The 16,690-nt window shown below is 47.8% G+C and overlaps 1 protein-coding gene and 1 pseudogene across 1 annotated transcript in view; one reads left to right on the forward strand and one right to left on the reverse strand.

Annotated features, from left to right (window-relative positions):
- Positions 1-13,988, reverse strand: part of LOC135561954 (NEDD4-binding protein 2-like) — a 39,124-nt gene extending 25,136 nt beyond the window's left edge. Inside the window, exons 1-4 of the mRNA XM_065004485.1 lie at positions 13,593-13,988; positions 6,738-7,857; positions 6,106-6,230; positions 3,652-3,706 (exon numbers count right to left, since the gene is read on the reverse strand). Of these exons, the coding sequence (XP_064860557.1) occupies positions 3,652-3,706; positions 6,106-6,230; positions 6,738-7,857; positions 13,593-13,890 (1,598 nt within the window). The 5' untranslated portion in view covers positions 13,891-13,988. The remainder of the gene's footprint in view (positions 1-3,651; positions 3,707-6,105; positions 6,231-6,737; positions 7,858-13,592) is intronic.
- Positions 13,989-14,801: 813 nt separating this feature from the next.
- LOC135561955 (sister chromatid cohesion protein PDS5 homolog A-like) overlaps positions 14,802-16,690 on the forward strand; it is a 30,979-nt pseudogene continuing 29,090 nt past the window's right edge.

Consider the following 16,690-nt stretch of genomic DNA (forward strand, 5'->3'; position numbering starts at 1 on the left):
AGGGGTTAGGGTGTAGGGGTTAGGGTGTAGGGGTTAGGGGGTGTAGGGGGAGTCAGGGGTTAGGGTGTAGGGGTTAGAGGTTAGGGGGGGGTAGAGGTTAGGGGGTAGAGGTCAGGGGTAGGGGTTAGGGGTTAGGGGTCCAAAGGTTAGGGTTAGGTCAGGGTGTAGGAGTTAGGGGTTAGGGTGTAGGGGTTAGGGTGTAGGGGTTAGGGTGTAGGGGTTAGGGTGTAGGGGTTATAGGGGTTATGGTGTAGGGGTTAGGGTGTAGGGGTTAGGGTGTAGGGGTTAGGGGATAGTATATGTTGGTGTTGTCATAACAACAGGAGAGAAAGAGGCCTCCATCACTTCCTGGGCTGAGGACACATCAACACCATGTTATTCAATGGGAAACAGAGACCATTTACATGGTTAGGGTGTAGGGGTTAGGGTGTAGGGGTTAGGGTGTAGGGGGTTAGGGTGTAGGGGTTAGGGTGTATATGTTGGTGTTGATAACAACAGGGAGTAGGGGTGAGGACACATCAACACCATGTTATTCAATGGGAAACGAGGTACATGGTTAGGGTGTAGGGGTTAGGGGTTAGGGTGTAGGGGTTAGGGTGTAGGGGTCAGGGTTAGGGGGGTGTAGGGGTTAGGGTGTAGGGGATAGGGTTAGGGGTTAGGGTGTAGGGGATAGGGGTTAGGGTGTAGGGGTTAGGGTGTAGGGGTTAGGGTGTAGAGGGGATAGGGTGTAGGGGTTAGGGTGTAGGGGTTAGGGTGTAGGGGTTAGGGGGTGTAGGGGTTAGGGGTTAGGGTGTAGGGGTTAGGGTGTAGGGAGGGGTTAGGGTGTAGGGGTTAGGGTGTAGGGGTTAGGGTGTAGGGGTCAGGGTGTTGGGGGTCAGGGTGTAGGGGTCAGGGTGTAGGGGTCAGGGTGTAGGGGTCAGGGTGTAGGGGTCAGGGTGTAGGGGTTAGGGTGTAGGGGTCAGGGTGTAGGGGGTTAGGGGTTAGGGTGTAGGGGTTAGATGTAGGGGTTAGGGTGTAGGGGTTAGGGTGTAGGGGTTAGGGGGATGTAGGGGTTAGGGTGGGGAGTGTAGGGGTTAGGGTGTAGGGGTTAGGGCGTAGGGGTTAGGGTGTTAGGGTGTAGGGGTTAGGGTGTAGGGTTAGGGGGATAGTATATGTTGGTGTTGTCAATAACAACAGGAGAGAAAGAGGCCTCCATCACTTCCTGGGCTGAGGACACATCAACACCATGTTATTCAATGGGAAACAGAGACCATTTACATGGTTAGGGTGTAGGGGTTAGGGTGTAGGGGTTAGGGTGTAGGGGTTAGGGTGTAGGGGTTAGGGGATAGTATATGTTAGGGTTGTCAGGGTAACAACAGGGGTTAGGGCCTCCATCACTTCCTGGGCTGAGGACACATCAGGGTGCAGGGGTCAATAGGGTGCAGGGCCATTTACAGGGGTTAGGGTGTAGGGGTTAGGGGTTAGGGTGTAGGGGTTAGGGGACACATCAACACCATGTTATTCAATGGGGTTAACAGAGACCATTTACATGGTTAGGGGTGTAGGGGTTAGGGTGTAGGGGTGTAGGGGTTAGGGTGTAGGGGATAGGGTGTAGGGGTTAGGGGTGTAGGGGTTAGGGTGTAGGGGTTAGGGTGTAGGGGTTAGGGTGTAGGGGTTAGGGTGTAGGGGTTAGGGTGTAGGGGTTAGGGGTGTAGGGGTTAGGGTGTAGGGTTAGGGTTAGGGGATAGGGTTAGGGTGTAGGGGTTAGGGTGTAGGGGTTAGGGTGTAGGGGTTAGGGTGTAGGGGTCAGGGTGTAGGGGTCAGGGTGTAGGGGTTAGGGTGTAGGGGTTAGGGTTAGGGGTCAGGGTGTAGGGGGTCAGGGTTAGGGGATAGGGGATAGGGTGTAGGGGTTAGGGTGTAGGGGTTAGGGTGTAGGGGTCAGGGTGTAGGGGTTAGGGGGGTGTAGGGGTGTAGGGGTTAGGGTGTAGGGGTTAGGGTGTAGGGGTTAGGGTGTAGGGGTTAGGGTGCAGGGTAGTTAGGGTGCAGGGGTTAGGGTGCAGGGGTTAGGGTGCAGGGGTTATATGCAGGTGTTGTCAGGGTAACAACAGGGAGGTGTAGGGGCCTCCATCACTTCCTGGGCTGAGGGACACATCAACACCATGTTATTCAATGGGAAACAGAGACCATTTACATGGTTAGGGTGTAGGGGTTAGGGTGTAGGGGTTAGGGGTGTAGGGGTTAGGGGATAGTATATGTTGGGTTGTTAACAACAGGAGAAAAGGCCTCCATCACTTCCTGGGTGAGGACACATCAACACCATGTTATTCAATGGGAAACAGAGACCATTTACATGGTTAGGGTGTAGGGTTAGGGCGTAGGGGTTAGGGTGTAGGGGTTAGGGTGTAGGGGTCAGGGTGTAGGGGTCAGGGTGTAGGGGTTAGGGTGTAGGGGTTAGGGTGTAGGGGTTAGGGTGTAGGGGTTAGAGGATAGGGGGTAGGGGTTAGGGTGTGGGGGTGTAGGGGTTAGGGTGTAGGGGTTAGGGTGTAGGGGTTAGGGGCGTAGGGGTTAGGGTGTAGGGGTCAGGGTGTAGGGGTTAGGGGATAGTATATGTTGGTGTTGTCAATAACAACAGGGAGGCCTCCATCACTTCCTGGGCTGAGGACACATCAACACCATGTTATTCAATGGGAAACAGAGACCATTTACATGGTTAGGGTGTAGGGGTTAGGGTGTAGGGGTTAGGGTGTAGGGGGTTAGGGTGTAGGGGTTAGGGTGTAGGGGTTAGGGGATAGTATATGTTGGTGTTGTCAATAACAACAGGAGAGAAAGAGGCCTCCATCACTTCCTGGGCTGAGGACACATCAACACCATGTTATTCAATGGGAAACAGAGACCATTTACATGGTTAGGGTGTAGGGGTTAGGGGTTAGGGTGTAGGGGTTAGGGTGTAGGGGTCAGGGTGTAGGGGTTAGGGGTGTAGGGGTTAGGGGTGTAGGGGTCAGGGTGTAGGGGTGTAGGGGTTAGGGTGTAGGGGATAGGGTGTAGGGGTTAGGGGTGTAGGGGTTAGGGTGTAGGGGTTAGGGTGTAGGGGATAGGGTGTAGGGGTTAGGGTGTAGGGGTTAGGGTGTAGGGGTTAGGGGTGTAGGGGTTAGGGGTTAGGGTGTAGAGGTTAGGGTGTAGGGGATAGAGGTTAGGGTGTAGGGGTTAGGGTGTAGGGGTCAGGGTGTAGGGGTCAGGGTGTAGGGGTCAGGGTGTAGGGTCAGGGTGTAGGGGTCAGGGTGTAGGGGTCAGGGTGTAGGGGTCAGGGTGTAGGGGTCAGGGTGTCAGGGGTCAGGGGATAGGGTGTAGGGGATAGGGTGTAGGGGTTAGGGTGTAGGGGGTTAGGGGATAGGGGTAGGGGTTAGGGTGTGGGGGTGTAGGGGTTAGGGTGTAGGGGTTAGGGCGTAGGGGTTAGGGCGTAGGGGTTAGGGTGTAGGGGTTAGGGTGTAGGGGTTAGGGGATAGTATATGTTGGTGTTGTCAATAACAACAGGAGAGAAAGAGGCCTCCATCACTTCCTGGGCTGAGGACACATCAACACCATGTTATTCAATGGGAAACAGAGACCATTTACATGGTTAGGGTGTAGGGGTTAGGGTGTAGGGGTTAGGGTGTAGGGGTTAGGGGATAGTATATGTTGGTGTTGTCAATAACAACAGGAGAGAAAGAGGCCTCCATCACTTCCTGGGCTGAGGACACATCAACACCATGTTATTCAATGGGAAACAGAGACCATTTACATGGTTAGGGTGTAGGGGTTAGGGTGTAGGGGTTAGGGTGTAGGGGTTAGGGTGTAGGGTTAGGGTGTAGGGGTTAGGGTGTAGGGGTTAGGGTGTAGGGGGGGTTAGGGTGTAGGGGTTAGGGTGCAGGGGTTAGGGTGCAGGGTTAGGGTGCAGGGGTTAGGGTGCAGGGGTTAGGGTGCAGGGGTTAGGGTGCAGGGGTTAGGGTGTAGGGGTTAGGGTGTAGGGGTTAGGGGATAGGGGTTAGGGACACATCAACACCATGTTATTCAATGGGAAACAGAGACCATTTACATGGTTAGGGTGTAGGGGTTAGGGTGTAGGGGTTAGGGTGTAGAGGTTAGTGTAGAGGTTAGGGTGTAGAGGTTAGGGTGTAGAGGTTAGGGTGTAGAGGTTAGGGTGTAGGGGTTAGGGTGTAGGGGTTAGGGTGTAGGGGTTAGGGTGTAGGGGTTAGGGTGTAGAGGTTAGGGTGTAGGGGTTAGGGTGTAGGGGTTAGGGTGTAGAGGTTAGGGTGTAGAGGTTAGGGTGTAGGGGTTAGGGTGTAGTTAGGGTGTAGAGGTTAGGGTGTAGAGGTTAGGGTGTAGGGGTTAGGGTGTAGGGGTTAGGGTGTGTAGGGGTTAGGGTGTGTAGGGGGTTAGGGTGTAGGGGTTAGTTAGGGTGTAGGGGTTAGTTAGGGTGTAGGGGTTAGTTAGGGTGTAGGGGTTAGTTAGGGTGTAGGGGTTAGGGTGTAGGGGTTAGGGTCCCCTAAAGCTGAGGGTTAGGGTGTTAGGCTGTAGGGGTTAAGGTCCCCTAAAGCTGAGGGTTAAGTGTAGGGAGTTAGTTAGGGTGTTAGGCTGTAGGGGTTAGTTAGGGTGTTAGGCTCTAGGATGTAGGGGTTAGGGTGTTAGGCTGTAGGATGTAGGGGTTAGGGTTAAGTGTAGGGGTTAGGGTGTTAGGCTGTAGGGGTTAGGGTGTTAGGCTGTAGGGGTTAGGGGGTTAGGCTGTAGGGGTTAGGGTGTTAGGCTGTAGGGGTTAGGGTGTTAGGCTGTAGGGGTTAGGGTGTTAGGCTGTAGGGGTTAGGGTGTTAGGCTGTAAGGGTTAGTTAGGGTGTAGGGGTTAGGGTGTTAGGCTGTAGGGGTTAGGGTGTTAGGCTGTAGGGGTTAGTTAGGCTGTAGGGGTTTGTTAGGGTGTAGGGGTTAGTTAGGGTGTAGGGGTTAGTTAGGGTGTAGGGTTAGTTAGGCTGTAGGGGTTAGGTGTTAGGCTGTAGGGGTTAGGGTGTAAGGATGTAGGGGTTAGGGTGTAAGGATGTAGGGGTTAGTTAGGCTGTAGGGGTTAGTTAGGGTGTAGGGGTTAGTTAGGGTGTAGGGGTTAGGGTGTTAGGCTGTAGGGGTTAGGGTGTTAGGCTGTAGGGGTTAGGGTGTAAGGATGTAGGGGTTAGGGTGTTAGGCTGTAGGGGTTAGGGTGTTAGGCTGTAGGGGTTAGTTAGGCTGTAGGGGTTAGTTAGGGTGTAGGGGTTAGGGTGTTAGGCTGTAGGGGTTAGGGTGTTAGGCTGTAGGGGTTAGGGTGTTAGGCTGTAGGGGTTAGGGTGTTAGGCTGTAGGGGTTAGGGTGTTAGGCTGTAGGGGTTAGGGTGTAAGGATGTAGGGGTTAGGGTGTAAGGATGTAGGGGTTAGGGTGTAAGGATGTAGGGGTTAGGGTGTTAGGCTGTAGGGGTTAGGGTGTTAGGCTGTAGGGGGGGTAAAGCTGAGGGTTGTTAGGCTGTAGGGGTTAGGGTGTTAGGCTGTTAGGGTGTTAGGCTAGGGGTCCCCTAAAGCTGAGGGTTAGGCTGTAGGCTGTAGGGGTTAGGGTGTTAGGCTGTAGGGGTTAGGGTGTTAGGCTGTAGGGGTTAGGGTCCCCTAAAGCTGAGGGGTTAGGCTGTAGGGTGTAGGGGTTAGGGTCCCGTAAAGCTGAGGGGTTAGGGTGTAGGGGTTAGGCTGTAGGGGTTAGGGTCCCCTAAAGCTGAGGGGTTAGGGTGTATGGTGTAGGGGTTAGGGTCCCCTAAAGCTGAGGGGTTAGGGTGTAGGGGGTGTAGGGGTTAGGCTGTAGGGGTTAGGGTCCCCTAAAGCTGAGGGGTTAGGGTGTTAGGCTGTAGGGTGTTCAGGGTCCCCTAAAGCTGAGGGTTAGGGTGTAGGGGTTAGGGTGTAGGGGTTAGGGTCCCCTAAAGCTGAGGGGTTAGGGGTGTTAGGCTGTAGGGGTTAGGGTGTTAAGCTGAGGGGTTAGGGTGTAGGGTGTAGGGTGTTAGGCTGTAGGGGTTAGGGTGTAGGGTGTAGGGGTTAGGGTGTAGGGGTTAGGGTCCCCTAAAGCTGAGGGGTTAGGGTGTAGGGTGTATACCTCTAGCGTGGTTCCATTCGTGGGCCTCTCCTAAAGCTGAGGGGTCGTAGCGATAGTCCCCATGACGACAGAAATAATCATCCGTGCTCAACACCACCCCATGTGGGTTCTGTTCCAGCATGGCCCTACACACACACACACACACACAGGGATAACACACACACACACACACACACACACACACAGGGATAACACACACACACACACACACAGGGATAACACACACACACACACACAGGGATAACACACACACACACACAGGGATACACACACACACACACACACACACAGGGATAACACACACACACACAGGGATAACACACACACACACACACACACACACAGGGATAACACACACACACACAGGGATAACACACACACACACACACACACACACAGGGATAACACACACACACACACACACACACACAGGGATAACACACACACACACACACACACAGGGATAACACACACACACACACACAGACACACACACACATAGGAATAACACACGCATGCAAGCACAAACGATTATTGGTGAGTGTGGTTAACATTATTGTAAACACACACACACACACACCCATCCAACACCCCGCCCACCCCCTATACACACACCTAACACGCCCCCTTACCGGGCCAGGGTGGACTTGCCCGACCCAGGAGCTCCCCGTAGCAGCACTAGGACATGCCCCTCCAGCCGGAGCCTACCATGTTGCCCAGAGAGGAGGGGTGCTCTGGGGCCAGCAGACACACCCCCTGTCCAAGACCTGGGGACGGTCGCGGCTTGACCGACAGGGCCCTGGGCCAACCAGTGGGAGGCGGGTGTGGCTCGGGTGTGCCAGGAGGAGGGGCTTAGCGCCACAGGGACGATAAATGCCGGCCCCGTTGCCTGATTTCCGCGGACATGCGGTTGGAACTCCGGCGCTCGAGTATTCCAGAACGACGGGTTGTTGAGTCGCTCTTCTTCTCCTGCGACGCTAGTCTTCGTCCTCGCCCCCCTTACTACGCCACCTGGTGGTACGGTCCGCTCGCCCTCTGGATGAACGGTGAACTGGTCCAGTTTCCTGTATGCCTGGAATGCAGAGGGGCGATCGGCGGCCCCTGGGTCCAAAAGCAGGCTGGGTTTAGTTCTGTCCGTCTCGGATGGCGATGAAGTCAGATGGCTGAAGTCCAGTAATGACCGTTGCCGCCGGTAACCGGCTGCTCCTCCAGAGAAGTTGAGGCTCAGGTCAGAGACAGGGGAGTGAGGTCCGCTAGCCTGCCCAGCTGAGAACACCCTGTCTGGGCATGGCTGGTCCCCTGGGAGCCCCCTCCTGGAGGCTGAGGCTCTTGGGCTGGACTGGAGCGGCTGTGGCAGGGCCTGTTGCTGGGCGCCCGGGGGCTGAACGGGGAAGGAGAGGGAAGAGACGGATGAGGAAGAGGAGTGAAGATCACCGTGGTCCCTCGCTTCAGCTTCCTGCTGTAGGGTAAGATTCTCCAGCTCACGGTCGATCAGAACATCAAACTCTTCCGTCAAGTCAGTGGTCAGGTCCTGGTTATCTTCGCTGCGGAGAGGAGGGGCCCGTCGGGGAGGGGAGAGGGGGACAGCGGACTCCCCCGTAGGAGGGTGGGGGTGAAGGTCTGGTTTGGAGGAGTTGTGTTGGGGGCTGAGGAGAGCTGCGGTAAGCTCAAACCCGGAGAGGAGGGGAGGGAGGGGGCCAACACGCTCAGCTGCTACAGACAGCTCCAGGAGAGAATCCATCGCATTCTCAACTACAGGAAGAGACATGGAAGGAGAAAAAGGAGAGAGAGGTGGTAGGAGAGAGAGAGAGAAAAAGAGAGAGAGAGAGAGAGGTGGTAGGAGAGAGAGAGAGAGAGAGATGGTAGGAGAGAGAGAGGAAAGAGAGAGAGATGGTAGGAGAGAGAGAGAAAGAGATGGTAGGAGAGAGAGAGGTGGTAGGAGAGAGAGAGAGAGAGAGAGAGGTGGTAGGAGAGAGAGAGAAAGAGATGGTAGGAGAGAGAGAGAGGTGGTAGGAGAGAGAGAGAGAGAAAAGAGAGAGAGAGAGAGAGAGAGAGGTGGTAGGAGAGAGAGAGAAAGAGAAAGAGAGAGAGATGGTAGGAGAGAGAGAGAAAGAGAAAGAAAGGGGAACAGTTGGTTAAATTAATTCTTTAGTGTTTTGAGGACGACACAAATAGTAATTTCCAAAGTTTGCTGCTCCAGTGTCTTTAGATAATTTTTGTCAGATGTTACTATGGAATACTGAAGTATAATTACAAGCATTTCATAAGTGTCAAAGGCTTTTATTGACAATTACATGAAGTTGATGCAAGAGTCAATATTTGCAGTGTTGACCCTTCTTTTTCAAGACCTCTGCAATCCGCCCTGGTATGCTGTCAGTTAACTTCTGGGCCACATGATGGCAGCCCATAATCAATGCTTGGAGTTTGTCAGAATGTGTAGGTTTTTGTTTTTCCACCCGCCTCTTGAGGATTGACCACAAGTTCTCAATAGGATTAAGGTCTGGGGAGTTTCCTGGCCATGGAACCAAAATATCGATGTTTTGTTCCCCGAGCCACTTAGTTATCACTTTTGCCTTATGGCAAGGTGCTCCATCGTGCTGGAAAAGGCATTGTTCGTCACCAAACTGTTCCTGGATGGTTGGGAGAAGTTGCTCTCAGAGGATGTGTCGGTACCATTCTTTATTCATGGCTGTGTTCTTAGGCAAAATTGTGAGTGAGCCCACTCCCTTGGCTGAGAAGCAACCCCACACATGAATGTTCTCAGGATGCTTTACTGTTGGCATGACACAGGACTGATGGTAGCGCTCACCTTGTCTTCTCCGGACAAGCTTTTTTCTGGATGCCCCAAACAATCGGAAAGGGGATTCATCAAAGAAAACGACTTCATCCCAATCCTCAGCAGTCCAATCCCTGTACCTTCTGCAGAATATCAGTCTGTCCCTGATGTTTTTCCTGGAGAGAAGTGGCTTCTTTGCTGCCCTTCTTGACACCAGGCCATCCTCCAAAAGTCTTCGCCTCACTGTGCGTGCAGATACACTCACACCTGCCTGCTGCCATTCCTGAGCAAGCTCTGTACTGGTGGTGCCCCGATCCCGCAGCTGAATCAACTTTAGGAGACGGTCCTGGAGCTTGCTAGACTTTCTTGGGCGCCCTGAAGCCTTCTTCACAACAATTGAACCGCTCTCCTTGAAGTTCTTGATGATCCGAAAAATGGTTGATTTAGGTTCAATCTTACTGGCAGCGATATCTATAGCCGTGAAGCCCTTTTTTGTGAAAAGCGATGATGACGACGACACGTGTTTCCTTGCAGGTAACCATGGTTGACAGAGGAAGAACAACGATTCCAAGTACAACCCTTCTTTTTAAGCTTCCAGTCTGTTATTCGAACTCAATCAGCATGACAGAGTGATCTCCAGCCTTATCCTCTTCAACACTCAAACCTGTGTTAACGAGACAATAACTGACATGATGTCAGCTGGTCCTTTTGTGGCAGGGCTGAAATGCAGCAGAAATGTTTTTGGGGGATTCAGTTAATTTGCATGGCAAAGAGGGACTTTGCAATTAATTGCAATTCATCTGATCACTCTTCATAACATTCTGGAGTATATGCAAATTGCCATTACACAAACTGAGGCAGCAAACTTTGTGAAAATTTATGTTTGTGTCATTCTCAAAAATGTTAATATAATAAGTCACAATGTCCTGTTGAACTGTAGTCCCAATATGTCCTGTTGAACTGTAGTCCCAATATGTCCTGTTGAACTGTAGTCCCAATATGTACTGTTGAACTGTAGTCTCAATATGTCCTGTTGAACTGTAGTCCCAATATGTACTGTTGAACTGTAGTCCCATTATGTACTGTTGAACTGTAGTCTCAATATGTCCTGTTGAACTGTAGTCCCAATATGTACTGTTGAACTGTAGTCCCAATATGTACTGTTGAACTGTAGTCCCAATATGTACTGTTGAACTGTAGTCCCAATATGTACTGTTGAACTGTAGTCTCAATATGTCCTGTTGAACTGTAGTCCCAATATGTACTGTAGTCCCAATATGTACTGTTGAACTGTAGTCTCAATATGTACTGTAGTCTCAATATGTACTGTTGAACTGTAGTCTCAATATGTACTGTAGTCCCAATATGTACTGTTGAACTGTAGTCTCAATATGTACTGTAGTCTCAATATGTACTGTTGAACTGTAGTCTCAATATGTACTGTAGTCTCAATATGTACTGTTGAACTGTAGTCCCAATATGTACTGTTGAACTGTAGTCCCAATATGTACTGTAGTCCCAATGTGTACTGTTGAACTGTAGTCTCAATATGTCCTGTTGAACTGTAGTCCCAATATGTACTGTTGAACTGTAGTCCCAATATGTACTGTAGTCCCAATATGTACTGTTGAACTGTAGTCCCAATATGTACTGTAGTCTCAATATGTCCTGTTGAACTGTAGTCCCAATGTGTCCTGTTGAACTGTAGTCTCAATATGTACTGTAGTCTCAATATGTACTGTTGAACTGTAGTCCCAATATGTACTGTTGAACTGTAGTCCCATTATGTACTGTTGAACTGTAGTCCCATTATGTACTGTTGAACTGTAGTCCCAATATGTACTGTTGAACTGTAGTCCCAATATGTACTGTTGAACTGTAGTCCCAATATGTACTGTAGTCCCAATATGTACTGTTGAACTGTAGTCCCAATATGTACTGTTGAACTGTAGTCCCAATATGTACTGTTGAACTGTAGTCCCAATGAGTACTGTTGAACTGTAGTCCCAATATGTACTGTTGAACTGTAGTTCCAATATGTACTGTAGTCCCAATATGTACTGTTGAACTGTAGTCCCAATATGTACTGTAGTCCCAATATGTACTGTTGAACTGTAGTCCCAATGTGTACTGTTGAACTGTAGTCCCAATGTGTACTGTTGAACTGTAGTCCCAATGTGTACTGTTGAACTGTAGTCTCAATATGTACTGTTGAACTGTAGTCCCAATATGTACTGTTGAACTGTAGTCCCAATATGTACTGTTGAACTGTAGTCCCAATATGTACTGTTGAACTGTAGTCCCAATATGTACTGTTGAACTGTAGTCCCAATATGTACTGTTGAACTGTAGTCCCAATATGTACTGTTGTACTGTAGTCCCAATATGTACTGGTGAACTGTAGTCTCAATATGTACTGTAGTCCCAATATGTACTGTTGAACTGTAGTCCCAATATGTACTGTTGAACTGTAGTCCCAATATGTACTGTTGAACTGTAGTCTCAATATGTACTGTTGAACTGTAGTCCCAATGTGTACTGTTGAACTGTAGTCTCAATATGTACTGTTGAACTGTAGTCCCAATATGTACTGTTGAACTGTAGTCTCAATATGTACTGTTGAACTGTAGTCCCAATATGTACTGTTGAACTGTAGTCCCAATATGTACTGTTGAACTGTAGTCCCAATATGTACTGTTGAACTGTAGTCCCAATATGTACTGTTGAACTGTAGTCCCAATATGTACTGTTGAACTGTAGTCTCAATATGTACTGTTGAACTGTAGTCCCAATATGTACTGTTGAACTGTAGTCCCAATGTGTACTGTTGAACTGTAGTCCCAATATGTACTGTTGAACTGTAGTCCCAATATGTACTGTAGTCCCAATATGTACTGTTGAACTGTAGTCTCAATATGTACTGTTGAACTGTAGTCCCAATATGTACTGTTGAACTGTAGTCCCAATATGTACTGTTGAACTGTAGTCCCAATGTGTACTGTTGAACTGTAGTCCCAATATGTACTGTAGTCCCAATATGTACTGTTGAACTGTAGTCTCAATATGTACTGTTGAACTGTAGTCCCAATATGTACTGTAGTCCCAATATGTACTGTTGAACTGTAGTCCCAATATGTACTGTTGAACTGTAGTCCCATTATGTACTGTTGAACTGTAGTCCCAATATGTACTGTTGAACTGTAGTCCCATTATGTACTGTTGAACTGTAGTCCCATTATGTACTGTTGAACTGTAGTCCCAATATGTACTGTTGAACTGTAGTCCCAATATGTACTGTTGAACTGTAGTCCCAATATGTACTGTTGAACTGTAGTCCCAATGAGTACTGTTGAACTGTAGTCCCAATATGTACTGTTGAACTGTAGTCCCAATATGTACTGTAGTCCCAATATGTACTGTTGAACTGTAGTCCCAATATGTACTGTAGTCCCAATATGTACTGTTGAACTGTAGTCCCAATGTGTACTGTTGAACTGTAGTCCCAATGTGTACTGTTGAACTGTAGTCCAAATATGTACTGTAGTCCCAATATGTACTGTTGAACTGTAGTCCCAATATGTACTGTAGTCCCAATATGTACTGTTGAACTGTAGTCTCAATGTGTACTGTTGAACTGTAGTCCCAATATGTACTGTTGAACTGTAGTCCCAATATGTACTGTTGAACTGTAGTCCCAATATGTACTGTTGAACTGTAGTCCCAATGTGTACTGTTGAACTGTAGTCCCAATATGTACTGTTGAACTGTAGTCCCAATATGTACTGTAGTCCCAATATGTACTGTTGAACTGTAGTCCCAATATGTACTGTTGAACTGTAGTCCCAATGTGTACTGTTGAACTGTAGTCCCAATGTGTACTGTTGAACTGTAGTCCCAATGTGTACTGTTGAACTGTAGTCCCAATATGTACTGTTGAACTGTAGTCCCAATATGTACTGTAGTCCCAATATGTACTGGTGAACTGTAGTCCCAATATGTACTGTCGTCCCAATATGTACTGTTGAACTGTAGTCCCAATATGTACTGTTGAACTGTAGTCTCAATATGTACTGTTGAACTGTAGTCTCAATATGTACTGGTGAACTGTAGTCCCAATATGTACTGTTGAACTGTAGTCTCAATATGTACTGTTGAACTGTAGTCCCAATATGTACTGGTGAACTGTAGTCTCAATATGTACTGTTGAACTGTAGTCTCAATATGTACTGTTGAACTACAGTAACCTCATGACACCAGTGCATTATGCAACATGATCACAGTCAGTACACACACGACATTGAAAACACACACTAACGCGGAGTTTATCCTATTCACAAAATAGTAAAGTAAATTGTTAGCCTGGATGCTTTTTTTGACTTTAGTTATTCATCTTATGTAAAAAAAAAAATATTTAAAAAAATAAGAAAAACATTTTGTGTTTTAGATTGAGTGTCGGGTGTAAAGTGGATGAGCAGGGATGTGTGGGAAGAGAGGTGACGTCACATAACGTCTGACATAACGTTGATCGACATAATCAATCATATGATCAATATGGGAAATATCGGTCAAAGGGACCAGAGCAGCATTGCTGTTGCAACAACGCACCCAACCAATCACGTTTAGGTACATACTTAATAATATCTAGATATTGATCTAAAAACTTTGTCACAACTAGTAGCTACGTTCAACTTGTCAGTCAAGAGTCATTTACCTTTGAAGTCACACTCGGCCAACACAATGTAAAGAACTTCCGGATCCAGGTGGTAAAACATCTCCTTCATGGTCCTCACGATCTCGTCCTTGTCCTGAGAAGTAGCCGAGATTCCTCCTGAGTTTGTCGAAACGAGCATATTAGTACTACCGTAGTCGTGAGAGTTAGTCCCGGTGTGGAATTCACTTCTCGACAGCGGCGCGCCGTCACTCGTTCCCGGTATTCGGTAGTAGTTGTTGTCGTTTGATAACCCGGGTACTCTGGCCGGGCTATGGCCGTTTTTCTTTTTCCTTGGCATTCTCGGTGTGCTAATGTTTAAAAACAGTTGTCTTATGGAAGTATCTCACTAGCGTGGTGTTGTGGCCATGTTAAAAACAACGGAAGAAGCTGGTTTCAGGAAGCTGGGCTGAAACAACAGTAGCGCACCAAGCGGCTGGGGTTGGTCAACTACACTTCATCCTGATAGATTACTGGAGAGAGAAATAAGACCACGCTGAAAACCTGCCAAATCAACTTTTGTAGTTCCCAAATAGATGTTGTCGTTACGTTGTTGTTCATTTAAATCCATTTCAATTCAAGGGCCTTTATTGGCATGGGAAACATATGTTAAACATTGCCAAAGCAAGTGAGGTAGATAATAAACAAAAGTGAAATAAACAATACAAATTAACAGTAAACATTACACATACAGAAGCTGCAAAAGAATAATAAAGACATTTATGTCATATTGTTGTAACAATGTACAAATGGTTAATAAACAAAAGGGAAAATAAATAAGCACAAATATGGGTTGTAATTTACAATGGTGTTAAATCATTCTCTTTTACATTTATTAATATCTGCAACTTTGGTACACTGGCATACTATAAGTGCCTTGTCTGCTATTCTAATTTATTTGGTACAGTATTGAATACTCCTTCCAAACCTCTTAAATTATATTCCGGCCATGCACAAACCTAGAATCAGTTTTCCCCTTCCCTCCCCCCACAACTTCAACCCCTATCCATTCAGGGAACTTCTAAATACTGACCTGGGATCAGCATCTCTTGTCGGGTTTTTATGTTCCTGCATCTAAAAAAAGAAAAGAAGGGGGAAGTTGGAGTTTGGTTTTTCCGAGTCCCGCTTGATGAGGTGTGTTGCAGTACCCCGGTCAGACCGAGGACGGCGCCGTCCACCCAGCGTCCACAGAGGGACATTCAAACTGCTGAGACTGGCTGCTGAGACTGGAGACACGGAGCTTTGTGCCGAAACTAAACACACACACAACCTCATGAATTAAAACCGCTCATTGGTGAGGTAAATATGATACAGGAATTACATGTTGGGTTTATTTTTGGTGGACCGCGGCTACTGTTTTTGCAGATATTTTTTGGCTCATAGTTGTATGTGTACAAAAAAGCTTTCTTTTGTTATAATTGTGATGTTGGAGAGGGAGGGCGACGATTGCATTTTTTACAACCAAGAGAAGTAAGCGCCACTGTAAGGAAACGATGTGAAGAGAGAGACAGAGAGAGCTTGAAGTTGAAACAAACATAACGAAGTTGATTTATCTTTATTTTCCTGGACAAATAAAGTTGTTTTTTACTTCTAAACGCTAAACATGACAGGAAGTCGTTCGCAGGAAGAGGTCTTGAGAATAACTATTATTCGTGAATTTAATTTCTGTCTCTTTTGGTAACAACAGTGATGTGCAAATGTGATGGTGTTCTCTGTGAGTAGTTTGAGGCCTAGGCTAATAATGCTAACGATGCTAACAACGCTAACGATGCTAACAACGCTAACATTTCTAAAATAGCTAAAAATGCTAGCTGGTTAGCTTAGCTTAGCATACACAGTGCGGGTCTTGTGAACCAACTACCATAGCTAGCTAGCTAGCATCGCAACTCCTCTTGCAATAGTAGTATGTTTATTTTTATAGATATTCATTTGATTTGTCGGACTCGTTCAACATACACACAGGTGTAATGGTATATATATTGTATTTGAAATCGCAAACCAAACTGGTGGCTACAAAACATCTAACGTTAATCTTTATGTAAGAACATGCGATTGCAGAGCGGATATCGCGCTGTTTAGCTAACATGCTAACTAGCACAGCCAGGATTTTTACATTTTTTAATTATACAAAAAAAACTACTTCATTCAGGAGACATTTCCCCTAGTCGACTGACGCGTTCCTATTCCCCTCGCAGTCTATCGCATAAATAATAATCAGAAGCACAAAACAGTGTTTTAAAACGATGTTTTTTGAGAAGTGCGGTAGAATGGTTGTGTTGATTTGTGTTTTGTTTGCTGGCCTATAGAGGCCAGTAGAGGACTGTGGATTAAAACGACGACAAGCATGGAGTTCCCGCAGCAGCAGAAACCGGCGGGGGACAGCAAGATCACCTACCCGCCTGGAGTGAAGGAAATCACGGAGAAGATAAGCAACGATGAGGTGGTGAAACGGCTGAAGGTTAGTCGGTTAAAACCAACCCCCCCTCCCTCCCCATGGCCATCTGTCAAGTCTCACTGAGCTAGGATGTGTTCAGGTGGTTTGCAGAGACCTAGTGAGCTTGGGGGGGGGGTTTCTCACTGTAAACATACTGTAGCTATATCTCTTCAGACTCACTACATCAATGTCCAGCACACTGGCCGATTACTAATAACGCCCGAGTTAAGTCGTACACTAGTATAGGCAGGGAGAGAGAGAGAGAGAGAGGCTGAGATGGAGGTAAAAACAATCATAGCTTTTTCAGAGACGGTAGCTATCTATGGTCAGGATTATTATTATTTTTCTTCCAATAACATTGCTACTCTGCTGGGAAGCCAGAGGTGTTATAGGTGACGTTGTCATGGTACCGGACCACAGGTCATAGATCTAGAACACCGTGACTGTCGGCGTTCTTTATGACGTCGTTGTGTATGTGACGTCATGCACTGTCTTGTGTACCTGCGGTATGATGTCATGAATGGGGGGGACCGAAGGGGTGGGGGACCGACCACCTCTATGGAAACCTCTCTGTGTGTCTGCTACTGTTTTTTGTTCTGCGGAGGATAGACAGACAGAGGGCCGACAGACAGGCAGGGGGCCGACAGACAGGCAGGGGGCCGGCAGA

This window comes from Oncorhynchus nerka, linkage group LG18 (genome assembly GCF_034236695.1).
Source record: "Oncorhynchus nerka isolate Pitt River linkage group LG18, Oner_Uvic_2.0, whole genome shotgun sequence".
NCBI lineage: Eukaryota > Metazoa > Chordata > Actinopteri > Salmoniformes > Salmonidae > Oncorhynchus > Oncorhynchus nerka.